The 27,090-nt window shown below is 40.9% G+C and overlaps 1 protein-coding gene across 4 annotated transcripts in view; it reads left to right on the forward strand.

The window, feature by feature from the left end:
- LOC122872722 (endonuclease V-like) overlaps positions 1-26,777 on the forward strand; it is a 53,466-nt gene extending 26,689 nt beyond the window's left edge. For 2 of the 4 annotated variants that reach the window (XM_044188777.1, XM_044188768.1), the window contains 2 exons: positions 13,071-13,140; positions 26,572-26,777. In XM_044188777.1, the coding sequence (XP_044044712.1) occupies positions 13,071-13,140; positions 26,572-26,676 (175 nt within the window). In that variant the 3' untranslated portion in view covers positions 26,677-26,777. Of the gene's footprint in view, positions 1-13,070; positions 13,141-16,482; positions 16,872-26,571 lie in introns of those variants that run through there. The other 2 variants (XM_044188757.1, XM_044188761.1) reach the window with 2 other exon arrangements.
- Positions 26,778-27,090: the final 313 nt, after the last annotated feature.

Here is a 27,090-nt window from a genome sequence, read left to right on the forward strand (position 1 = left end):
GTCTGTGCTCTCCTAATAATTCCCTAGGAAGCCTCCTGGGAAGAACTGTAGTTTGGCACCAACCTCAGGTAAAATAGAGTCGGGGTTCAGTTGGTACACTTCCAATAAATTCATTTCAATTAATTGTTAGGGTAGCGTTACGTAGAGTCTTTTAGTCAGTACACAGCAGACAATTCGACATAATTGAAGAATAAAGTTTCCAATAATAAATGAATGATGAATAACTTTTGAACAAAATTTCTCTGAATCAAAGTATCATAAGAGTTCCTTCTGTACTGTAGGCATAGATGCTGGAGAAACTATCCACTCAGAGGATGACAAAACGTTCCTTTAATTTAGTTTTCTTGTTCTTTGTTTAGAGTGGAGTTTACACAGCCATTTTGATAATCGATTCATCTTTTAAACCTTTTTTCATCAAAAATGCCAAATATTCGCTGGAACTTCTTCGCTCTCTCGTTTTATTTCATTTTAAACTGAATATCTTTGGGTTTTGGACCATTGCGTGGACAAAACAAGACATTTGAAGACGTCACCTTGAGCTATGAGAAACTGTGATTTTCTGACATTTTACAGATTCATTGATTAATCAAGAAAATAATCGTCAGATTTTATTGATAATGAAATGTTTTTATAGTGCTCTATTCACATGTGATGAAAATGAGACTCCATGATTTGTGATGAATATTGACAGTGTGATGTTTAATTGTGGTCCTCTGATTGGATAATTTACCCAGCATCTATGTATATATAATAAACTGTTGTAATACCTGTTTAAGGTCATGTAGACCGAAACTTCAGAAGTAAATATACCAGGAGCAGCAATATTTTTCAGTTCTTTTAAAGAAATTCCTCTGGAAGTCAACAACTGCTTTTAAAGTCACAACTAACTAGACTACAACAGCAGTCTCCGACCTTTCTTTACTTTCCCTTTTAGTTTGTACCAAATTACATACTTTATCCAGGAAGCTCTCAAGAAATGATTAGGAAGCAACAGACTCGTGAAATAAAGCATTTCCAAGAGAGTAACGCTTTCACTTTTCCCTCCTACCCTCTGAAACATGCAACCCTGCAGTCAGAAGCTCACCACAGTCAGACCTCTCACACAGTCCATCTGCAGACGCACAAAGCCTGTACACACACACACACACACACACACACACACATCTCCTGCTCCTTCCTTCCTTTGCTTTGGCAGTCAGTTAAAAGCTCTAATGGACAGCAGTAGAACTGAAACCTAATTCTCTCTAAGCTAATGTTCCCTGACAAACATACTGGTACTCTGTCAGTCCTGCCCACTTGGAATTAGCAGGCCTGTCTGTTGGCTCTCTAGGAAACTGGTAGAAGAAATAATAAAAAAGAATGGTAATGGATTGTAGATTAAAGCCCTATAAATCTACCAGCTTCAGGGGCCTCCTACTTTCTGAGGGGCAAAACAGAATGTCCTGTACATTCTCATTACAACTAGAACAAGTATTACATTGCCAAGAAGTCAATGGCAAGAAAATAGTTATTTTTGTCCAAAATTATGAGGTGTTAAAAAAAGTTGACTTTATATTTAGTCTTCAATATTGACACACCAACTCCAACTTCAAGCTGTTGTCTGTTGGCAGTGGTTTTTGGACCAGTTCTAATTGCATGTACATTTTTTTGTATCCTGCAAAAGGCTCAAACGAGATGAACTCATATGTGGTCATGTGTGTTTTTGTCTATTATAATGCCAGCTGCTGTTTAGCATAAGCTAGATTGGTCTGATTACTTTTGATGTGTCCTTCCAGCATTTTTTAGTAATGTCTCAAACTGGGCTCTCCACATCAGAAAGGAGATCTTGAAATGATTCTACAGCTTTAGTAGCAGCTCATAGAATTCCCTCTGAATTCCCTTCTTCACTTCCTCTAATTACTAATAAATCAAAAAAGTAACACGTTTTTCCTCTTACATGATTGATGGATTGATTGATTTGTTTATTTGAGCACCTTATGGTGCCCAGCCTGTATGGGCTTACAAGACACTGGACAACAACCACAACCAGGATGGCCACATGACCAGTCACATCATACAGTTCCACAACTTCAAAAAGAAAGAGAAAAACATGTCAAAACATTCACTTTCCATAACAAATAAGGTCTAATTATGATGGATATAGTGTTTCTATGCATTTTCTATTAATCTTGCTATGGCAACAATCTCCTCATTAAAGAGCCAACTCAACATATTACCTTCAGTCAACCAAAACAAATCAGGGTTCCTCAACTGCATTTTTTCATACAAATGATTTCTCAAGTCGCTGTACATGGGCCAATGGAACACAAAATGAAATTCATCCTCAACAACGGCAAGATCACAAAAACACATAAATGCTGCTCTTCAGGAATACCTTTATATCTGTCAGTGGCAAGGTACCAGTTCTTAACTGAGCACACAGGGACCTCTGCCCTCTCTGTAAATTGAATTGTATATTAGTGTAGTAATCCTCTTTGATGTGAACATAGTTTCTGAGCTTTGGCTTATTCCAAATCTCCTCCTTCCAGTGTTCGTTATAGATCTTTAGTAGTTTTTCTTTGACTACATTTATGTTACACTGCAAATTATTGCTGAAAATAAAATGTATGTCAGAAAGAGAAAATATTGCAGAAACCTGTCTTGACCAAGGATAACTGTGTGCACTGTCCCAGGTAAAAATCTTTTTGGTTAGTTTGGGTTTTTTTTCTCAAAAGTAAAACAGTCATGTTGCTTAGTAATGCTGTCTAATAAGCAACTGATTAAAGAGAATCTTAAAATACAAAAGGGCCAAGGGCCACCATGACGCCCCTGGAAAACATCCCACGTAACCACAACACACAAACACATACACACACACATTTCCATCCAAAACTTGTAGAATGAAGAGCAAATTCAACGTGGTGTTGCCAAACGTGGGGCCACAGTGGTTGCTGTTTAGCAAAAATTAGTCTCTGCATTTCATTTCATAGTCTGAATTTTTGCTTGTAATTAAGAGATCGGACTCAGTGTGCAAAGTGTTTTTGCACGACAGATTTTTAAAGAACGCATCCAGAAAATTCAAACTTGTTTAAAATTTTCAAGAGGCTTTGTCATTTCAATGGACAGATGAACCCTCTCGGATGAAACATCATCGAGACTAAAATAGCTAATCTTGTTGCCTTGTCACAACCATACATACAACAATCTGGATGACTGATAAGCTTCATAGACAAGTCCGACGCTGGTTCTCACCAGGTTTGTTTACATTGCTGTGTCGTGTGGTCTTGGGCTACATGTGTTCTACATCAGTCATTACCTCCAGGGTGAAATCCATTACTCCCAGTCCCCCCCCTCCTCCACACACACTGATGGGAAGACATCCACTGATAATGGGACTCGGAGGAGCTGCCTGAGACGTACAGTAGCAGCCCATTTCCAGACCTCTCCTCTCTGTCTGAGTGCTTTGCACTGAGCGGAAGTCACTAATTATTTTCCCTCTCCTTCTACAGCAGTCACCTGTACACTGTTGGCTCTCTGTGCTATCCAGTGTGCCTTTCACGGCGTAAAATTAGTTCATATGAGACTGTAAAAAGTCACTGTGTAGTTTCCATGCCCTCCCCCCCCCCTCATGCCGGGCAGGAAGACAGGAAATGTAAAAGCTCCACAGCTGCCCTCCCAGATTGCAAAAATAGATGGAATTTCAATGTGAGTGATAGGCAATGGGGAGCCTGCATGCATAGAATAAAAGAGATTGAGGAATACATTTTGTGTGTGAGTATATAGGGAAAAGGGAGGCATGCAGTGTGTTTGTGTGTGTGTGTTTCAGAGAGAGGTATTGCTGATGTGTGTTTTGTGTGCAGATACTGAAGACTGAGATGTGTTTGTGTGTAGAAGAAGGATTTTTCGTTTTATTGTTTTTTTTTCTTTGTTTTAGCACTTCAGTCTGCAGATGCAATAATTCACCCCAGCAGGCCATAACAAAATGTATGTTTTTGTGTGTGTGTGTGTGGGGGGTCTTATGTTACCACAACCAGCCTGCGTGTGTCTAGTGTGTGTGGTTGATGAGTCACCACTTTTTCAACTTTATCTCACCTCCTTGTTCTCCCCGCCTTTGTTCGTCCTCACTGTACTGTTTTTCTCTTCTGTCGCCGCCGTCTCTCATCCATCCATCCATCTCCACCCCCACCCCCCGCTGCTCCGTCTTCACTCTCTGAATAATTCAGGCCTGCAGAGCTAGTGTATTTTTGGTTGTTGTCACCTCTGCAGTAACACAAACACAGCCCATACAAGCGAGCACGCACACATACTGTACACGCTTACATGCAGCCGTGCCAACGTGCACACACACACACTCCGATTCACACAAACGAGGCTACCAATAGCAACAAAAAAAGTCCCAGACTCTGTGAGACCACTGAGACTCGCTAACTACGAAGAATTATCCTTACAGGGATTTCACATCATCACTGTGCTCCACACTGTCTCTGCTCTGCTGTCCCAGCAATGAATAATAATATGTCTCACTTTTCTGTGTCTTCCAGAGCTGCACAAAGTTTGACTGTAAAGTAGTGTGTGAGGAAAGACATAACTCAGAAAACTAGAAACTTCTGGTGCTTGTTTTTGGTTATTAAGCAAAAATGAAGACAGCAGCATATTTACATGCTAGTTAAAGGCCAGTTTTAAATCACTAAATTGAAACACTAAGAAACATTTCAGGACATAAAACCCCCAGGCTCCACTACATTCAGTGGGCATCAGACATCAACAAATGCTTCTTTTAAAGCTGCATTAATTGACTTTTCTGCCACTTGGGGGCAACAGAACAATCTGAAAACACAACACTGACATCACCTTACAAAGTTGGTGAATGTGTTAGCAAACAGTTGCTTATTTACACATTCAAAAGACATAAAACAATATTAACATTCATTTGGAGTCGTTTGGAGTTTCTGGCCATCATGATGAAATATAAGTCCAATATTCACTCTCCTTTTAGCTCTGTTTTGGTCACCACAACTCTTGAGAAAATAGTTTGGATTTAGTTTACTAAATGTCCCACTATGATCGCCAGCTAGTTGCTAACCTTGTCTGCTATTTGGTGCTGTGCAGGTAGCATACAGTGGGTTTATCAGAGCTTTTTTGCAGAAAACAACGGTTCGCTGCAGCCGGAAACAAGACTGAAGAGTGCAGAGTTTGTGGGCAGGAAAAACCAAAACAATGAGCTAAAAGATGCTAAAACAAATCAGGTGATAATTCTCTGTGGGCTACAAGCAACACCTTTCACATTACACATACTCATTTAATATTGATTAGTGCAGCTTTAAAAATGAATAAAATATGTTCAGAAAGTAACTTAAATTAAAATTGTCTGGCTTAATCTAGGATGGTGCATTTATTTAATGAGGAAGTTGATACTGGTTGTCTTCTGCTGTGTAGAGTCATAAAAATAATGAAATTATAATTTATACACTGCATGGCTCAATGAAAAAGGTCTCTAAAAAAGGAAATTTGTAGAAAAAAATTTACGAGTTTCTTGCCAAAGTTTGCTGCTGTATTGTAGTGCGATTATCTGTTGTAATTTGTCAAGCAACAAGACTAAAAGTCTACAGTCATGCTAGCAGCACTAGACTTTTAGCTAAATGCTAACTTTTGCATGACAAAATGTTCACAATGACAACGTTAACATGTTAATTTTTAGCCGGTATCATGTTTACCATGTTCACCATCTTAGTTAGTGTGTTAGCAGGCTAACACTTTTTTTAATTAGCACTAAACACAGAGTACCGCTGAGCCTGATGGGAATGACATTAGTTTTGCAGGTATTTGGTCATAAACCAAAGGATTGGTCAAATTGAAATTTTGACCTGCTGGAAGCACTAGCAGAAAGGTCAGGAGGTCTCCAAAGTAATTAGGATTCATCGTTTTTGGACCAAATTTCATGGCAGTTCATGCAATATATATGGAAATATTTCACTCTGGACCAGGGTGGTGGACCGACTGCTTGACTGACCAATATTGCCCTAGACTCTCAAATGTCAGGATTTACTGCTTTTCTGTGTACATTTCTGTGTAAATTGAACATCTTTGAGTTTTGGACTATTGGTCAGACAAAACAAGCAATTTGAATCACCTTGGGCTCTGGGAAACTGTAATAATAATAATAGGTATTTTTCATTGTGTTTTTTTTCACATTTTGTTTAACATACATTTATAGACAACTGATTAAAAAAAAATCAACAGATTAACCAATATTGAAAATAATTGCTAGTTCCAGCCACACTGATAGCAATGGTACACAAACGTTTCCCCATTTGTCATGATTCTCTGTACAGCAGCTAGAACGTCACATTGACTTGACACTGATGGCAACACAACACAATGTCTTTAGTGGTATTTGAAGGGAACAGACAAGTCTTAGAGGCAAAAGAGAGAGAAAGAGAAGCCTACACAGCCATTAAACAGTCACGTCGGACAAATAACAGGGCAAAAGATCCGTGAAGATTGACACCGGTGCACCGCCGGTGCCAGCTGTACCTGTCAACTTGTAGAACTTTTCTAAACGTGCAGAAAGGATGTGACTGATTTAAACCGGAGCTCCCCTTCGGGCCTCGAGGCTGTCTAAATGTTAATATATGGCTGTCTGACATTCTGGTGCTACAGCCACTGGACTCTGGACCTCCACAGAGAGATTGGAGGAAGGTTGGAGAGAGTTGAAAGAGCAGCCCTGGGGTGGATATGAGAGAGAGAGGTGTAGATGAGAGGCGAAATAGAGGGTTGAGGTGGGAGGAGAGAGAGGGAAACAGAGATCTGGAGGAAAAAGTTGAATGATTAGAGTGATAAAAAGGATTTGATGTGAAAAAAATAAGTGAGGTAAGGTGGATTCCTGGGAGAAGGAGAATTATAAAAATGATTTTGAAGAGGAAGGAGTGATATAGAAAGGAAGAAGGGGTAGAGCTGACTGGCATAGCTGTAGGGCTTAAGGGGCTTTGGGGGTGGTTGGAGGATAAAGATCTGCCCCAGGCCACTGGACCAAAGCCAGGACTCAAACACCATTGTATGTGTGTGTGTGGCCTGAATGTACCAAAAGCCCCTGCAGAGAGCCAGCAGTGCACATCTGTTCACCTGTGCATTCCCACCTTGCCAGGGACTGTGGCCAGAGGAAACCAGTTGTGAACTCATCAGACTTCAGTCGAGGGTTTTCTTTGCTCTGCAGCAACACAGCTGTCACATTCTTTTCAATTTACCACAGTTCTTTCCCTCCATTTTCTCTTTGTCAGGTACACACAGAGTGATAATTTATGGTGCTCCAAACCAGAGTGGTACATTTTCTTTATTGCATTTTTTACAAGGTTTGTTTAGGTTCAGACTGCCTAATTACAAGCCAACTAGGCTGTGAAAATACATTTTGCAGGAGCTAAGAAGTAGCTGGCTTGTTGGACAGATTTTTGTCAGCTTGCCAGGCTAGAGGATTCGGTGAAAAGTTTAAATATTTGGGTTTTAAGTTTTGGGTTTCTTTCTAGCAGCTGCCTCAGTGATGTTCCCTTTTGCTTTTAAGGAATAGTTCGATATTTTTGGAAATGGGCTTATATTGCTTTCTTGCCAAGAGTTGGACGAGAAGATGGATACCACTCTCATAAATATGAAGCTGGAACCAGCAGCCTGTTAGCTTAGCATAGCATAAAGACTGGAAACAGGGGGGAAACAACTAACAACAGATAACAAAATCCAACTACCAGCACTTCTAAAGCTCATTAATTAACTCCCCAAGCTAACCGGCTGCTGGCTGTAGCTTAATATTTAGCAGACAGATTTAACAACTGTATCGATCTTCTCATCTACTGTAACTCTCGGCAAGAAAACCAAAAAACGGTGGGCTCTTATACGACAAAACATATCTGACAATGATAATCAAGCAGAACCTTTATGCAAATAAAACTGCCCAGTCTTAAACACTTATTTTACTGTAACATTAAGCTATCAGCGTTGAGCTGTTTAAAACAACTTTATGAGTACCAATATGCTAAAATCAATATATCTACAGGTGAAGTCAGACATTGTGATATTGTGGGGAACAAAAATATATATACTGTAATAGGATGGATTAGGATAATAACTAAAAAAAAAGACTAAGAGAAAAAAGAAGAGAATTGTACAAAGGGGAGAGGTGAAGGGGACAAAAGGAATTTATATTGGAGATGAAGGAGTAGGAGCCTTTCAACTTTGTTTTTTGGGGGGGCTTCTTTAATTTATAGTGCAGCTGAAGATAGATAGGGAAGTGGAAGGGAGGGAGAGAGAGAGAGAGGGCACAACATGCAGCAAAAGGCCGCAGGCTGGATTCGAACCCGGGCTGCTGCAGTAAGGACTCAGCACAGGGCGTGAGCTACCAGGTGAGTTACCAGGGCGCCCTGGTGCCTTTGAGCTTTAAACTAACACATACGTAGTGAACACATACTAGGTTTGGAGGATGTTGTTGTCAGGTATTAGCAATATTTTGACATATATTGTGTAATTATATTAATAAAAGGTTACACTACTGTACACATGACCCAGTAAAGTATAGTTCTATTGCTTTAACTTCATTTATGGAATCATAACATTTTCTAGTTAAGATTATTGAAATTCTTCAAATTTTGAAACTCTTCCAGGGTTCCCTTGATAAGAGGTTTTATGCAACAGTAAGTATTTCCGTGAAAAGGGATGCAAATGTTGATTCAAGTCCAATAAACTTGGATATAGTCATTGCCATTTACCATGCCAAATGTCATTCAGACCAGTGTAAGTACTTGTCATAGCCACAACTTACTTACCTGTGACTAACAGGGGCAGCCAAGACTAAAGCTAATTGGCTAACATGTTTATTGCTGGCTGATACAGTGTTATACCACACTGAGTTTTTATTAAAAAATGTTGGTGGACACATTTCAGTAGGAATATATTATTGAAAATGACATTTTTGTCTTTTTACTTCAGTGACATTGAGCAGCGTCCTCTTCATTATCTGATATTTATCCATCCAGACATTCTGAACAGAGTTGGGGGAAGTATTTTACTGGGAGACAGACCCACACATTAAATAAGACTATGTAGCTTTTGCTGAACAGTAGCCACTGTGGCTACATGTGACAGTTATAAGATAATGATACATTTTAAAACATAATGTAACATAACATAGCACAAGAAGAGAAAATCAAGTCAAGTCAGTGAAATGACTCACTAATGTCTGTTACATAGCAATATCGAGCTTAACTTTGCTAACATTAGCTAGCATTAGCTTCCATAAGCTACTGGTCATACCAGACCAGTATCCCTGAGTGTATTTAAGTGAGCAAGGGTAGCTCATGAATTCAACTTTTGTTTGTAAAATAAAGGACGAGTTATTTCTTCATTTAAAAGTTACGTAGTCTCACTTTAAAGAATTTGAGAACAAGCTAGCAAAGCTATCAAAAAGTAGCCCACTAATGCCTTCAGCTGTCTCCGTCTGTCATCTGACCCTCACCTTGCAGGTCGTAGTGGTCAGTTGAAAGTCTCCTCTCTCACTCTCCTGTTGATTCACTGTACCAGAAGTGGATAAATTGCATGGCGGAGCTTTAGACTTACAAGAGTCATGATGTTAGCATGCTGAAATCTGCAAATTAGCACTAAACAACTGAGGATGGTGTTAGAAGAAAAGTCAGGGAGCGCTGAGGTTATTACAACTCATCCTGAGGGGAACATGAATGTCAATACGAAAAGTCATGGCAATCCATCAGAAAGTTGTTGAGACCAAAGTGGAGGACCAACCAGCCGACAGACCGAAATTGTTGCTAGCATGGCTAAAAGCTGATCCAATGATCATAAATACTATAGTGACAAAGTGGGTGTTGTATCCCTGAAGCAAGGAGTGACAGATGAGACAGATGGCCCAGTGTTACTGTTGTTGTATCTGGTCTGTCTCTGCGTGTGTCCACATGCAAGCCCAGCTCAAGCAGCTATGGGGCCCTAAGCAGAATTCTTCTTTATGGCAATATGATATGATAATATAAATAAGCAGTCTCAAACCTGCTGTTCTGTTCCATTCTGTTTTTGGGTTTCTGACATTTCTCCGGCAGTAGCTTCTGCCTGGATCTGCCTCTCAACTCAGAGTATTTTTACCAAATAGGCAGTGAGAAGCAATCTCTGCAGGGACAGAAAAGAGTACAGCAGGTTCGCTTATTTTCCACTGCAGGTTTAACACTGTTTGCCACCCTAATTCTGATCACCACAGGCACTTTATATGTATAAGTCTGAACAAACAATGTGTATGATTCAACATTTCCAGGCAGTGAAGAGGCTTTGTGTGTGTGTGTGTGTGTGTGTTTCTCTCCCATAACACACACACCTATCACACTAGCATGGAGAAGTGTGCACAGATTATCCCTCTTATTTTAGTCAAGTTCACATTCAATGACATGCTGTTTCACAGTATGGCACCAGTATACAAAAAGATCTTTTGGCTACAGCATTTACTCAAGGCACTATACATGAACACACCCTGGTGGTTTGCCATGTTGAGTATGGACCATTGTTATCTGTGAACACAAATATTCAGGAGCATGCCTATTGATGATATTGTACATATGCAGCTTCCTGAGCTATATAAGCAGCACTTAAACACTTCATCATTTATGGACTATGGGACTGGGAATATGTCAGACACTAAGGATATTAGTGGGGTGCCCCAAGGCTCCATGTTAGGGCCTCTCTTATTCCTTACAGTATATAGTGTATATTGTATGTCAGCTGCAGTGAAATGCAAGCTTTTGTTGTATGCAGATGATTCTGCATTACTGGTTTCTGGGAAAGGTATCAGTAAAATTGAGATCACTCTTAGTAAGGAATTAGGATGTGTAAGAGAGTGGCTCATAGATGATAAGCCTTCAATACATTTGGGTCAAACTGAGTCAATCCTATTTGGAACAAAGAGGATGTTGTCAAGGACAAACAGGTTAAAAACTGTGTGTAATTCATCACTACCAACACTCGAGTTCAAGGAGATGCATTCAGTAAATACAGAATGTAATTTTTCCTGTAACTTGTTCCTAAATGTAGCTGTCAAACCACTGTACCAAGCAGAACAGGGATAATAAAAATTACACTGTATTAATGATGACACAAAAGGTTTCTTAATTATAATAGTACACTTTATTTGTATAGCACTTTTCAAAACACAGTTGCAAAGTGGGGGAGAGCTGGTACATAAGTAACGCTTTTCAGATAAACGTAATTTTAAAATATAACGTTACAGACAGAAACAAATTTTCATTGTGATCAACAACTCACATGTGTGCTCTATGTGTTACTTTCGTACCACGTTACTTTCTTACCGGCTCTCCACTGCTTAATAGAATTGTCAAAATGCCCTGTACTGTGAAACAGGAACTTCAGTTTACTAGCACTGTTAGATAATATTTTAGTAACAACAGATTCACAAGAGAGTGACTGGTTCAGTATTAGTCCTAAATATGTAACAGATGTCTGAGATACAATATCAGTTCACAATTACTTTGAGACCCACGTGGTTCATTTGCACACGCCACTGCATACGGATTATATATACAGACATATGAATAACCAGGTGATAACTTATGTTCCATGCATATCCCGAATATGATCAAAGCTGGGGTAAGACTCATAAATAATAGAATTTATCAGTTAAACAAAGGATATAATGATAAAAGATGTAGTGATCTACACTCTGAAATTAAAGTCGAACTCCTGTGTGTAATACCTTACTGCAACAACACTGGCATTCTCCAAGGATAGGATACATAATATTATAGGACAATATACAAATTATTATGGGAAACTATCAAAAGAAAGCTGTTATGCAGGTTATATTTTCTTAATGCAGAACTATTAAGCTATCACACATCCAAGTTGTTTCATAAATTTTAAGGGAGGCCTAATGCAGGCTAAATGTGCTCTGAAAGCTGTATAATTTCACTAGAAACCATCAAAATATTGGATTATGAAATCTGGCCAGCACATTTATAAGTCAGGTACTGATAATACCTGCACTTCAGGACAGAAATGACATGGAGAAGTAAAAAGACACACAAATTATCAGAAACCTGGATAATGTTAGAATCATACAGGGATATTAATAACCGGTTGCTTATGTTCCATATAATATCCCAAATATGATTAAAATCAGGATGAGTACTATATGACACAGGCCCAAAGTTGAGTGGAGTTGAATAAAGTTTAATTAAACTTAAATATAATTAAATGATTTGGCATTAAAAAGATCAGTCCCCTCAGGAGCAGCAGTGGATGCCTGGCCTAGGGCACCAAAATGTCTATAAACAGCCGCAGCTGCCAGATCATGTATATAAGGAAAAGAGGCCCTATGGAGCCTTGGGCCTCTCCACTAATATCCCTTAGTTCTGACATAGTCCCTGACTGATGATACAAAACACAGCTGTGGCGTCAGCTGATTGAATCATAAGCACCAAATGAACAGGTGAAGGGTTGATTTGTGAACCATTTTTTTGTGAGTGGGCTCCCTGATTGAAGCTACCTTTTGACACATGGTCCACTTTCACAACTATCGTGTCATGTTGCCTTTAACGAATTTCATATCTTCATAGCATGAGTTTGTTATGAACCATCGTTTGGAGAGACTAACCCGCAGCAACCCTTTCGAAAGAAATGGTGCATTTTTGTCATTTGTGGAGCCACAGAGGAGATCATAAAAAGAGTTGGGGCCCGAGGAGGGGCGCCGTAATATCCTAATGATGTTTAGAAGGCAGTGCTGCCTCAGAAACATTTGTACAAATAACCGACTGTGTCACAGTGATTTATGTTGTTTATCAGATTTGGCAGCAAACAGAAGAGCTCAGTTTGTTTTGTGTAGCATCAAGGCACTTAATTTTCATTTCAAACTTCAGAATAACATGTTCAGTGTATGAGGGCGTTCCCGCTCACCTCTGATCGCAGCTGAGCTACTGAAAACAGTTTGTGACAACTTGTTAAATGCAGAATCTCTCCCTCTCTTTTTCTTTCTTTTTTTTTCTCTCTCACTTTCTTCCTGTGGCTGCCTCCATCCTCACCCTCCTTCCCCTCTTCCACAGGCTGACTGTCGCTCCAGAGAATACCTTCGCATACACTTCCCAGCTTCAGATACATGAATCAAAGAATGAGGTAAGTGACAAAACACATCATACACGTGTGGGTTCTCGCACTCCTATGTACACACTCACACATACACACAAATACCTTGTATGTGTGGTACCTTCGCACACAGTGCGAGAGGAGTAATTTATACAGTCTTAAAATAGGCTCAAAAGCCACAGTGACTCACAAAGGAATTTCCCCAAATCCTAAAATATAGCCAAGTTTGTTGGTTGAAAGCCTAATCATTCTCATCTAATTTGCTGTTTAAATTAAGCAAATTTATTTTCGAGGAGGATAAACACTCTGATATCCTCAGAAAACTGATGATTGTTTCAGAATTTGCCAGAAAATAATTTTTCTTTTCATTTCTTCTTTCTGCCTTATTTGCCTGAGCACAGTAGGGACAGAGGAAGGATAAAACAAGAGAATAGTTTAAATCAAACCTGTGAAATTAAACTCATACATTACAAACACTGTGATGTCTACGTAGCACAGGTCCTGATCTCTGTAAGGACATTTTTTTTTTGCTTTATCCCCTATTAGCAGGGAGGTCAGAGGCCGCTAACAGAGCGGCTGTCCTGCAGCTTGTTGGGATTCAGTTTTTTGCGTAAAGATGGCAGCATGAACCCAGGCTTCCTGTTTCAGTGGCTGTACACACCTCCATCCTGCTGCAGCAGAGGGGGAAGTTTAAGAGTTTAAGAGCCTTTGACAGGTTCTCTGCATTTTCTGGGTGTGGACGGGGCAGAGGTGAGCCAAGGACGCCTGGGGTTAAGCAGAGACACACAGGCAGAAAGAGAGGAGGAACGATGTGGAGAGAAAAAGCCTTTGATGCTGTGATTCTCATCTGAACAGGCAGCGCCGCTCAGCTCGACCCTATCTTCCTCATTACCGATCAAAGCCGCAGACCGTTAGCATACTCAGATGCTTCGAAAACTCAGTCATCCTTCGCTCACACTCTATAACCCAAGTGTTTTCAAACGTGCACAGAATTGAACATCGAACCGGACCGAAGTGCAGCTGCTCGTGTGAGCTCAATGTCACAGGTTTGTTCACAGTTGCTCACACGCAGGCACACGAGGGTGTGTGCACTCTCGCATCCCTCAGCGTGCCCCACTGGGAAACATAATGGGATGTGCGCGTTCATCCGCTCAGAAGCTCCCTGACGCGGTGAATCCTCCGAGCGCACTCTGCTCTTTGATCAGACTCTCTACAAAGAGACTGAGACAGGGAGAGAGGCTTTGTGCTGAGTAGGCAGGGCTGTAGCAGGTTCCTCTAGGCCTCAACCCAGCTTTACCCTCTTACTCACTCAACAGGCTGCAGGCACATTCGAGCAGACGCACCTGCACCTTTGCAGCCAGAGTTTGTGAGCTACAGTATACAAATCAGGCATGTGATCGCTTAATTTACGGTAAAGCAGGACAATAATTTGTATCTGTGCATCATTTTCACATTTCAAGACAGTTGGCTGAACATTTGGCAGGCACATGACTCATTAGGTAGCTTTGATTGTCTGTTGGCAGGATATCTCAAAAACTAATTAAGATATTTCACTGAAATTCAGTGGAAAGTAAGATCGTGAGCCAAAGAGGATCTCAGTAGTTTGACCAACATGTGGTCATTTACAAAGCGCTTAATGTTTTGACTTGTAACTCCTGAACCCTGAGGAGTAGAAGCAAAATTGTTATTTTAAGGGGTCTCAAACTCAAATTACGTGGGGGCCACGAGCCAGGTTGTTCTCTCCTTGTTGTCCACCTCTTTTCAAACTGTACATATGTGCTCCAAGTCAACAGTCCTTTTAGGTTTAGAAAGAGACAATTTAGTGTCAGGTATCAGGTGCCAGATGCACTATGGTCATTCAGACTGCTTTTGGTCATAGATAGTGTCATGCGGTTGTGTTGCAGAGTTTGCTAAATGTGGAATAAAAAGCAAATGTTTATGCTCAGATTTTGCAGCCTTACTAGAAAATCAAATGATTATCCCGCTGTTGTGGGATAAATCTTTCAATAGAAATTCCACAACTCCCCTACAAATTTCATCCAATCTTCACCAAATTCAGTACATAAAATATTTGGATGAGCCAGAAAAACACTGGAAAAATACTGTTTTACTGCTCTATAACTGAATGCCAGATTGTCGTTTGTAAACTGCTATAACTCTTGAACATGTGCGATTGCAACCAAATTTAGGTTCAAATATACAGTGACTACTCCAAGTGATCCTACAGAATCTGGCTGCATTTCACCCAGAGGTGGTGCAAGAGCATGGTCAACAACATGGTCAATTTAAATCAGCGTAACTCAGTGATCACGAGTATGACTTTGAAAATTGCATTATTCATCCTAGTATAAATGTTGTTATAAATGCTATACATGCTAGTATTACTCATGTCAGAAGCACGGGAAGAAGGGGAAAACCTCTAAGATGTTTACTCATGTTGCTAACCTTGTTGTCACACCAGATACATTGAAATTAATCCTAAATTAGCCATTTTTAGCATAATAGCGTAATATATTTGTAGTGGTTTGTTAACAAGTGAAACCAGATTTTTTTTAGCTGAATAGATTATATTAGTGTTAATATATTTTCTTTAGATGTAGCTGCCACCAGTTTGTTGACACTTGGGACTGTAGTTATTTTCACCACATGACATCTCTCAGTTGTTAGAAATTTCTGATATTTTAGAATCGGGTTTTCAACAGGAGGATGACGTGAATGGTTTTCCCACTCGGTCGCTCATAACTGGGGTCTGTGAGATATGACGTGAATACAACAAAATCCCTGGACAGGATTTGGGTATTTTTCAGAAATCATAGCTGCCATGAACCAGTCAGCGTCTTCGTCTGTCACTGTGTGTATACTGACGCAGATCCGTATCCACTTGCAGATGAAACATTTCTAAACATTTTGTATTACTGAAATGTAGAGGATTGTGTGGCCTTTGTCGGGAGGATGGCCGTTCTCATCATCCTCCTTGGTATGTGCTCTCTGAGTGCTTTTGAGTTTTGAGTTTTTGTGATTGTTAGGTGTTTTAGGGATGTTCAGGTTAACTAGCACCCAAAGGAACAAAGCATGTTACAGCAACAGTAAAAAGTACATGTGTACGTGCAGGCTTTAAGACCTGCAAACTCGCCGTAGAGTTTGTTTCTTTATTGTAAATCATTAGAACTTTTTGGATCTTCCTCATGGGCCCAGGCAACCAGGCAATGTTGCATTAACTTGTTTTCAGACAAGTTGTGAGCACAGGTAACTAGCTCTTTCTGATATAAGGCACTTCTTGTCAAGACAGAGTAAGAAGGTTGAAAATCAGTCTTTACTGTACTGTAGCTCCGAGCTCTACAGTAACCGAACTCATTCTGTGTTCACCTACAGATTGTCTCGGGGAGCAAGCGGCTCGACAGCGGACTGCGGTCTCTGTCCCTGGGTGGCAGAGGAAGAGAAATAGAGTTTCTGTCTCTGTCAAAGAGAGAGGAGAGAGACATGAAAGACGGAGCAGCAGGAGAGGAGATGAAGAGATCCGAAACAGAGGAGGGAAACAACAGGGGTGCAGAGGGAGGGAGGGAAAGAGCAAGAGTACAGAAAAATCAATGCCTGTGCAAGAGAGAAAAAGAAAGGAGTCAAGGCAAGAGGATAAAAACTTAGCAGTGGTTAGAGTGATATGCTGGTTGTTTCTGGATTTAACGTCTTCTGCTGCTACTGATTGCTTTTATTGCTGAACGGCAATGTGATTTTACTGATAAATAAACTATAGAAAAACAATACTTCAACTGGTCTGATTTCCTCTACAAAGCAGATTGCTTCTACCTCTCCACTTCTCTCCCTCTGTTTTGCTGTTTCCATCATATGATCTCTCCATTTAAACAAAGCGCCAAGTAATTTTTAAAAAAAGGACAAAATCCATATTTACAGAGGCCATCATGCATTTCTCTTCTGATGCAGTCACTGCCTTTCTCCTTTGACCTCCCATCCCAACTTGTGTCACACAGAGTTGGTCCTGTAAAATTACTGAGCCACCAGAAGATTTTCTTTGATTACTTTGATCTTGTTATACTATATTGTATAGTTAGTCACTTGTATTGGAATTATTGTGACTATGGAAGCCTACAAATTAAAATGCCATAAAGAAATAGCAACAGGAGGAAACTGGAATTGCACAGGCAAACCAACAATCGTCAGTTCTTATTCTACCAGAGATATTATTTCAGAGTGAACAAACAGTAGGGTAAATATTTTTGACAGTCTTAAGCTTATGTTGGTTAAACGACAAAAGAGAAGATCTTTTTTGCAGTTTACTAGATTTTTCAACTTGCAACAGAAAAAAACCCCAGGAAAAACCTCTTCAGGAAAATGTCTTGGTAGACGGTCCACAGGCGCAGGAGGGCGCACCAGTTTACTGTAATTCTCCTGTTAGAAAAAATGGTTTTTCCCCCCACACCCTGTTAAAGTAATAACATGCAACATGTTGGCAGCAGAATGTAGAGAAGAATGTATGTTTATTTCAACAAGGTTCTACTAGAACAGAAGTCAATATACAGTAAAAACAAAAAGTTTCATATTACAAAGTACAAAAAAAAAATGGATTTAACTTAATACCACAATGCAAATGCAGCATTATGCTTTTGCCTTATATTTGATTGTGTTCCTTTTGTTTAACCAGTGATGTTTTCTGCTGTGAGAGCGATGTTAGTTGAATGTGACAGGTGGTGCATTTGCTCTATTATAAAAAAAAAACTATTTGTAGAACGCAACCAAAAACAATGACTATAATTATTGCTTTTATTATGTGTGAGTTATATTTAGGGTTTGTTGTCTCAGATTATAATACCATTGTCACATAGTCCCGAACTATCAATAAATCAGAGACTCTTCAGTTTCAGCTGTGGAGATTGCTTCAGTCAACTTCATGCTGTTATATAAACTTTACTGCCCTTTTCAGAAACATTTCTAAAATGTCATGGAAAATGTTGTGGCCCAAGGTTGGACCGATGAGCTCTGTTGGGAGCAGACGCTCTCATTAAAAAGTTAGGCTGGTACAAGGACTTGGCTTGTTGGCTGGAGGTACTCAGCTGAGTAGTGAGTGGAGGACTGAGCTGCAGAGGAAGTGAATGTTACATCACCCTCCTCTGCCCCGTTCTTTCTTCCCAGAAACACCAGTTCCACCGCATGTCACTGTCACTGTGTGCCTGGCATTTTTTAAACACCATCACCCCATCTTACCTCACTTTAGGGTAATTCAGATTAACCTGATAAGGTTGATTTATCAAAGAATTGGGCCACCATGGATGGAGGTGTGTGTGCATGTGTTTTTGTCTTAGGTCACATCATGTTGGACAGTGTCAGGAGAGACTTTTTAGTTAGTCTGTTATAGTTAAATAGTAAATATAAGTCGTCCCAGTATCTCAGAATTTCATCATGTTTATGTGAGTGTGTCGCTCAAGTGTGTCCTGAAGGACTGTAGCCTCTGGCTCTGTGTAATTAGGCGCTCGGCCCAGACTGACCCAGACTGTGGAGCAAACAGTTCTGACACCAACTCTGCTACTAAGGGACAGTAAATAAAACATGTTCAGGTGACTCAGGGGCGCAAAGCTTTAATGATATTTTTTTTCTCCGTCGATCTCTAGCTTTCTGTCTCTCTGTATTCCACTCTCATTCTTTTTTCTCTCTCTCTCACACACACACACACACGCACACACACAGTGAATTCTGAAAATCAAAGTTAATGTAGAGAGTTAAAGAATAGGTTCACAATTTTTCAAGTCTGTCTTTAAACAATAGTCAGGGGCCCATATGAAGTTTGAAATAGTGGCTAACATGTTAGTCAAAACAAGGCCGTACTATGTTAAATATGTGTGTGATGTTAAGCTTGTTGTGTTCTGCCCCAAGCGACCAAAAACACTGACTGATGCTGCATTAAAAGCCATGTTTTAAAGAGTGCAATTTAGCCGTTGAAGATTGTCTTGTGGAAGTTCATTTTTGTTGTCAATCCATACTTTTGGCCAATAGAAGTGCCAGGTTAAAAACAAATACATGAAGAGTCCATTAATTCTAGCAATATCCAATCAACGTGTTTATATGCTGCATTAGCAGACTACAAAACTACAGTCAAGCAGCCCGGCATGTAGTTAGACTAGCCCTTTCCTTTTCCTCAAAGACCCCTGAATCCTTGCATCAAATACATTTTCTCACATCCTATTTGAGTGCCAAAGTGCAAAGAAATTTAAATGTAACTGCATCATAGCTGTTTGCTGTGCTGTTTCTTCCACAATTTGTCTTCTCGTTCTCCTTCTCTCTGTTTGTATGTGCATGAACATAAAACAGAAAATCCCTGTTCAATTTGATATCGAAATCAAATCTGGAGTGATGTCGTTTTTCTCCGCTTACGAATCCCCCCCAGGCGTTTCCTCTATTGTTCTCTTGTTTCCTTTTCTTATTTGTCCTTGTTTTACCATCCCCACTTATTGTTCCCTCGTTTGTTCCAGTTTCACTGGCTCAGCTTCATAAAAATGTGTTTTTTCTTTCTATATATTCAGCCCTCCCTGATGTGTTCTGTGTGACTCCTCCCTTATCTGGCACTAAGATGAAATCATTGGCACATTCTGCTTTTTGTTGAGATATTAACAGATGGAGACATTAGTCATTTTGAACTAGTGAAGGACAGCTTTCAGCCACACGGTTGTTTTTTGAATTTATTTTTATTAATTGACTCTCCGGCATTTTGGGTTGCATGGCATCCATGTTTTCTGTCTTTTTTTGCTGCTTTTTATCACTTGACCTTCGCCTTGAAGCATCTTTCCCTCCATGTGTACCTCCCAGTGGAGAGAGCTGCAGTGTGCCTGAGGCAGCTGCAGGCATCAAGCGGGGCCCACATAGTACAGTAACAGTGTGTATGTGTGTGTACAGCTTCTGTGTGTATTTGTGTGTTTATGCATCGAAGTGGGGGAAGAGGGGATAGGATGATAGGGAAGGAGATAAATTGCGAAAAGGTCAGAAAGTGTAAGGTCGGCTAGGGGGATTGTGTGTGTGTGTGTGTGTGTGTGTGTGTGTGTGTGTGTGTGCATCCTGATTTACGGGGTTGACAGCACAGATGATAGGGAGGAAGATTAATCAAGAGATGGTTTGAAAGTTAAAGGGTGGGTGGGAGCGTGAGGGAGCGATGACATGGCATCGTTGGACTGTGAAAGAGTTTCTCTCCCTTTTTATTCCCCGTTTCTATCGGCATTCTGTCATAATGTTTCCACGCCAACAGAGATACAAACTGCATAGAAAGGAGAAATAAGGGAGTGCACATTGCACATTTGCAGAGCAAACTCTTAAAGACTCCCTGGGATGAGAAGAGGAGGAGGAGGAGGAGGAGGGTGATGGGGATGATGTGGAGGGAGTTTCTGAGGGAGAAAAGCGGATGCTTGATGTGGAAGCCTCCAGATAGAGGAAAGACCCTTCCCTCTCCCCTCTCCTCTCCCCTCTCCCCTCCCCTCTCCCCTCTCCCCTCTCTTTCTCTCTTTCTCTGTCCTCCCTACTGTCTGTCTGATGCAGCGGAGGAGAAACCGCATGCATTTCATCATGCCCTGCCTCACACAGAAAAACCCTCAGCGTTGCGTTTTGTGCCGCCTCGCCTTCCTCTGCCAGAACGCCGCCATGCGCCACTCAAGTGTTGATAAATTGCCACCACCTGCCTCATTTTTCACCACCACCGCCTCGTCGTCAAAACACTTACGCACTGACACAAAAACCCTGTGCACTCCTCAGTGATAACAAGAACAATTGCTGAGCCCCAGGAATGAAAGATGGGAAGACAGAGGGAAAGGAAAATGGGGGGAGGGGGCAGATGATGCAAACAAGCGGCAGCAAACATTGCTTCATTTAGTTTTTGACAGACAGGTCGAGAAACAGTTTGCCAGTGACAAAATCACTGTGCGCTGAAGAATAGTTTAGCTCAGTTTTATTGTAGTTGAGTAAAGTTAAAACAAATATCAGCACTGTTGAAATGTACATATTTTCAATTTACTGGCTGTTCTGACTCCAGCTCAGACACTCAGAGGATTTCAGTAAACTGGAGTCATGCTGAGACACAGGTATGAAAAAAGTGGAAAGCAGGATTGTTTTTTGTTTTTTTTAAGTTTGAAAATCCCTTTAGCTGCTCAACAGCAGGACTTCAAACAGTGTCTGTGTTTCCCACAAACAGCTCGTCGTAACAGTGCTGTCATTTCCAGAAGCCGTGTGACTGTAAATCACACCCTGAAGCAGTTGTGTCTGAGGTGTTGAGTCATGCTATAGATTCATGCAGCATACTGCTGCGTTCAGAAGACACCTCTATAGCAGGAAAAAGCTCTGGAGGTGAGCAAAGGTGTAGAAAGACACATAGAGGAGTTAATCAATAGAATGTTCACTTGTCTGTTTCTCTGTGCTCCCATCATGCTTTGACCTTTTCCTGTGACTTTTTTTCTGCTGGCAAATGATGTCAGTGAGAGGTAGTCATGCTCCTCATGGAGTTTTATACTCCCCACTACAAGAATAGCTTTAGAGCCAACCCCATCTTCTACAGAGTGTGTTTATTTAGACCTGAATTTAAAAAAAAACAGAAATTCGGAAAGAAAAACTATTGCAATGCAATCCAATATTGCGAAAAAGTTTTTATGCCTGGCTGTTGGCGTTTTAGAAAAGAGCAGATGTGATTAAGGACGGCCATAAAAGATATTTGAAATACACCTTGACGTTACGGTACCTGCTTCTGCTGTACTGCTGTACTGTAGACAAAGCATTCGTGTAATGCTGCCACTCACCGTTACATGCCTCCACTCTTCCAGAGAGCACAAGAAATTAAGAATCCAGCCCAAACAGGGGCCCTTGTTGCATGTCACCTCTGTCTATAACCATAGCAACAAAATGACAAAATCATCACACACACAGAAAAAGACGTCGTCAGGGTTAACTTTAGCTGGACTTGAGGAAACCTGTGTTTCCAGAAAGTGTATTTGAATGAAGCTTTCATCCACTTATGACATTCAAGGCACTTTCTGTAAGGTTGAATCCCAACAGAAGCACTGTGTGTGTTTTCTGTGTTTTGTTTTTCTGTTCACTCTAAAACTGACAAAACGTGTCCCCGCAGCGTTGTACCGTATCTCCACCGACGTCAGCAGCGTCTTGTTCTGTTGTGGCATCCTGACGTGTGTGATTGATAGATGACCGGGCCGCCGCCGCCGCCTGGCACTTAAGTTATAACGACAGGTGAGTTGCTGAAGTGGCAGACAAATGGCCTTGTTTATCTCCAATAGAAGCCCTGTCACAAAGCACACCCACTCAAACCAACATCACGCATACACACCTGTGTGTCCTTCCCCTGCGCTCTCTCATGCGTACACAAGCCATCCAGGTGTCTTGCCATCCGCTTCACCACAAGCTCAAACTTCTCACATGCCCTCGCTATAAACCAGAAAATCAATGGGGCCTTCTTGTTTCCCTGAGGCTTCTAAAGACAAATCAATTGAGGCCGATCTATTGTAATAAGGACGCGTCAGCCTTGGATGAGGCAGAGGAGATGCTGCAAACATGGGTTATTAGATTTTCTGGCGAAGGAAAGAGAGGCTCAGCAGACAGGGCCAGGGCTTTTGTTTTCATTGAGTGGCTGTTATGTGAAGTCCACCCCTGCTTAGTGACTCCATAGTTGTTGCCAGCGGGCCGCCGCGCTCCCGCTTGTAAGGTGCTTTAGTCAGCAGCGATGCTTGGCCTCGTCAGGAGTGGGATTAACACTCTTAGAAGTCTTTCTCACTGACTGGAGGCTTTAGACATTAATGAGATTCCCACCTCAGCTTTGTTATGTAACGGTGAACTGTGTGTTAAACTATTCAAGAGATTACCAGAATGTTAAATTCATTTTTTGTAGGAATTCCTTGCATGTACTGTATAACAAAAAAATATACAATGACAGTCCGTTGGTCCAGCAGTTAGTTGAGTCTAAATCCTCAACAGAGCAGGATGTCCCCACGGCCAGATTAACCTGCTGGGGGCCCTGGGACAAAAAAGAGTGGCCGGGCCCCAGGGCAGTTGCCCACTTTGTCTGATTGGTAATCCAGCCTTGAATACACAAATTGTGATTAAATCTGGTATAATTATGGTTGCCACCTTCACTGTGATTTTGGTTACCTACAGGCCTTACCTCAAGTACCACCCTCAGGAAAACTATATAATTTCTTAATAATAACTACTTGTAAGGTTCAATAGAAAAATTGTCAGTATGATGTTAGTTTCATCAAAATGAATGTATTGTGGTGTGTAATGAACACTGAAGTCCAAAGGGACTGTTAGACAAGTCTAGAGTTTTTGTTGATACAGTATACTCTGGCATTTAGTTGCCTGGGAAAATCCTTCCCTCCCTCCCTCAAACTGCTTTCTTAGTCCAGTGTGAACTTTTCAAAACATTCAGACAACATTTTCCATTACGATGGCACAGGAGTTTTCAAAGCCCTGTTTTGCTGCTACATGAAAAGTAATCCGCTTTTCTTTTAAACTCGCAGGCTCATTCACGTCAATGCTGTTCTGAGATCTCTCGGAATAATACCTGGAAAAATGATTTTCTTTGTTGTTTAACTTCGTGCATACATTTGTGTGAGTGTGTTTGTGTCTTTGTGCAATTGATCAGAGTTGGCTGATGCTGATGAATACTAATAATCCCTCAGAGAGTATTAGACATCTGCCTAGAGCACTTCAGCGCACCTCAGCACAGTGAACTGAGCCAAGCATCACTCACCGAATAAAGATCTGTTTGTCTATTCGTATTTCTGTCTGTCTAGTAGAGGTTCTGCCAACTAGTCCAGTACTAAAATCACTAGTCGGCACTGTGGGCAGTGGTCCCTACTTTAATTTAAGATAATATCAACCAGATTTACAGTAGGCTAGTTAATGTGGAACAATGTAGTTAATGTAAAACATAAATGCCTGTATACATTTACATAGTTTTCGCTACATGTATTACAATCCCCTGTGTACTGTATAATGTTGCCATATTTATCAGTATTTATAAGCACATTGTCACTGCAGGAGCCCAAATGTTGTCTTGTTCTTCACTATCAATTTGCTATGGTAAGCTAAAGATAAAGAGTAGGAAATGCCACTGACAATGCAAAGTTAGGTTAGCTAAAAGTTTATCTCAAAGATAGATTTTGACATTTTTACTGGAGTTAAACAAACTCTGTTGGAGCTATGTTGATTAGCCTATTATGCTACTAGTTCTCAAAACCTTGGAACTAGTAAAAATTGTAGTTGTGAAACACACACTGTCTAGCTAGCTGTCCGTCTAGGTATTTTTCTAACTGTCCATTTAGCTATTTGTCTTTCTATCTGTCCACACAGAAAGCTAGGCAAACAAAGACAGACAGGCAGCTAAGCTAGAAGACTATCTAACTAACTGTCTTTCTTCCTAGATATCTAGGTATTCTTCTAGCTGTAGCTGTTCTGCTGTCATTACCACTCTCACATGTGCGCTTATTCGCTCACATTTGGCACCGTTCCCCAGAGACACTCTCTGCATGAATGTGTTTGCGTCCACAGGTATGTGGGGGTTTTTTTTTTGCCAATATTCCTTCACACTCACTCGTTTCGGTGGGAAAAACCAGCAGCTCCTACGCACGCACAAACACCTCCCCCTCACTCACACACATCATTACTCACTATAAAGAACCCTTGGCCTCTGGGCTTTTTCACCACAGCCCACTGTAATGTCGTCTTCCAGGCCATTCATAAGCCGTAATGTGCGTGGTGGTACGGAATAGATCAACATGAGTGGTGGTGGCTGTGGTGTATCGCCTACAAGTTTCCCGAAGATACTACACATCCAATTCCGTGCATCACACCCGCTACAGCTCATTTGCATCCGAGTAATGTGGTGTTTTACTACAGGCGAGGCAAGAGTGTGATTTGTTGGCGAGATGAGCAGTGAATCAATGATAAATATTTGACTTCAAACCCAAATGTCAAACAAATGTACATGCAAACATCTGCTATGTTCACAAATTTATGAATAACACCCAGGCATAATGCTGCATAGTTATAGAACATATAGTACATACTGTACGCAGTGGTAAATCTTGGCTGTTGAAAAGGCAGCGGTGCAGATTGTTAGGTGCACAGATTGTATTATTCGTTATGCCAATTCTCTTCACTGACAGGGTGTAACAGAGGGACCTTTCATCTCTTCCCCTCTTCCTCATCCTTCCCTTCAGTGTCAGGGCTCAGCTGCCTTATAAAGCTTGTGCTTTAATGTCAGACAGGCAGTTTCAAACATCCTGTCTTTCTCTTTGTACATGTCTTCTGTCTTTCTCACTTCCCCTCCCTCCTCTGCCTTTCTCCCTTTCTGGACATCCTTTTACTGTTTCTTCATTTTCCTCTCTCCCTCCACTTTTGTCCACTTCTTCTCTCATCAGACCTTGCTCTTTTTTTGTTCACTTGCCTTCACCTCCCTCTTTCTCATTTCTCTGCCATCTCTCTAACTCTACCTCCCCTCCATCACCTTCTCTCAGCTGTACACAGCTGTCAGACATGGCAGTGAATCGTATCGCACTGACCCAATCAGAATTCAGTATGAGAGGGCATCTCTTCAAAGCTGTTGTCGGCTATTGGTAAGCAGCTGCTTTGGAGCAGAAACCGGGGAGAGACAAACAGACAGACAGACAGACAGACAACAGGGACTCAACTTCTCACTGTTCACTGATTCTCTGCTAAGAATCCCTGATTAGTCAGGATGTTGTTGGTGTTTTTAAAGGAACAGTGGAAGTTCAGTCAAATGAGACAGACTAGGTCTGAAGTTAGCAGATGTCATTAAAGAAATGTCTCTGATGAAGGTTAGTTTAATGGGCAGTGGGAGATGATGAGAGCAGGGCAATACTCAGCAAAGATTCACATCAAGGTTTAAACAAATGAAGACACATTGAGTGTATATGGTATGAGCCTTCAGGATCCTTTGAATTATGAAATAAAATGTGTTGTAGTACAACTCCCCAGTGTCTGTCAACCACCACAATAACAGACTGCTCCTTTTCACTTCCACTGGTGGTAGAGAGGGCAATATTAGATTTTTTCAAATAATTTCTCTTGGGGAAGGAGCCAGTGGGCTTCAGCAGGCAAGCTGTTGATGTTAACACTGCCAAAAACAGTTTTTGGTCTCTGCTGCTTACTTTGGATTTGATGTGTTTGTATGACATATTGTACAATCTCTTAAATGACAGACTTTCCCACTGTGTAATGTATGCATTATTACCACTGCTACATCCTCTGTGTCACGGACACGCCAGGCTCCACAACCTCACAACCACAGCGTACCCCCTCACCAGAATTCTAATCAGACACCTGTTGCCAATCACACACCTGATCCTCATCTGCATCGCCTCAGCTTCAGTACATAAACACCCCACTCACCTCAGTCAGCGTCCGGTCTCGTTTCTACAAGGACAATTCTCTCTGCCCTACCAGACAATGCTTCGGACTCCAGCCTTGAACCGTGTGTTTCTCCTCTCCTTCGGTTCCTGTCTCCAGCTCCGTCTTCTCCTGACTCCAGTGTGTGTTTCCTACTCCTGATCTCCTACTCAGCTAAACAAAGGACTGTATCAGTACCCATCATCACCCATTCTACTCACTGCTTGTTTGATTAGTGTACAATAAAACCATCTGTGTCTCCACCTCGGTGTCTACTGTATTCTGTCCGTAACACTCTCCTGCTATTGCTCTTTTTTACTACTACTACTATCTGTCAATTACTAATGCCACTACACTTTGCTAGTGGCCTATTATTACACCTATTAATATTAATACTACCATTGAGCAAATGTAATTGTTTACAAAATAAGCCCATTATGGAAAACACAGACTAGAACATGGCAATAAATACTAAATAGAAACAATAATAGTGACAAAATCATTGTTTTGACACAAATTCATAAGTATAAAATGGACATTAAAAGCAACAGCATAATGCTTTCAAATATAAAAAAA

Source organism: Siniperca chuatsi, linkage group LG3 (genome assembly GCF_020085105.1).
Source record: "Siniperca chuatsi isolate FFG_IHB_CAS linkage group LG3, ASM2008510v1, whole genome shotgun sequence".
Classification (NCBI taxonomy): Eukaryota; Metazoa; Chordata; class Actinopteri; order Centrarchiformes; family Sinipercidae; genus Siniperca; species Siniperca chuatsi.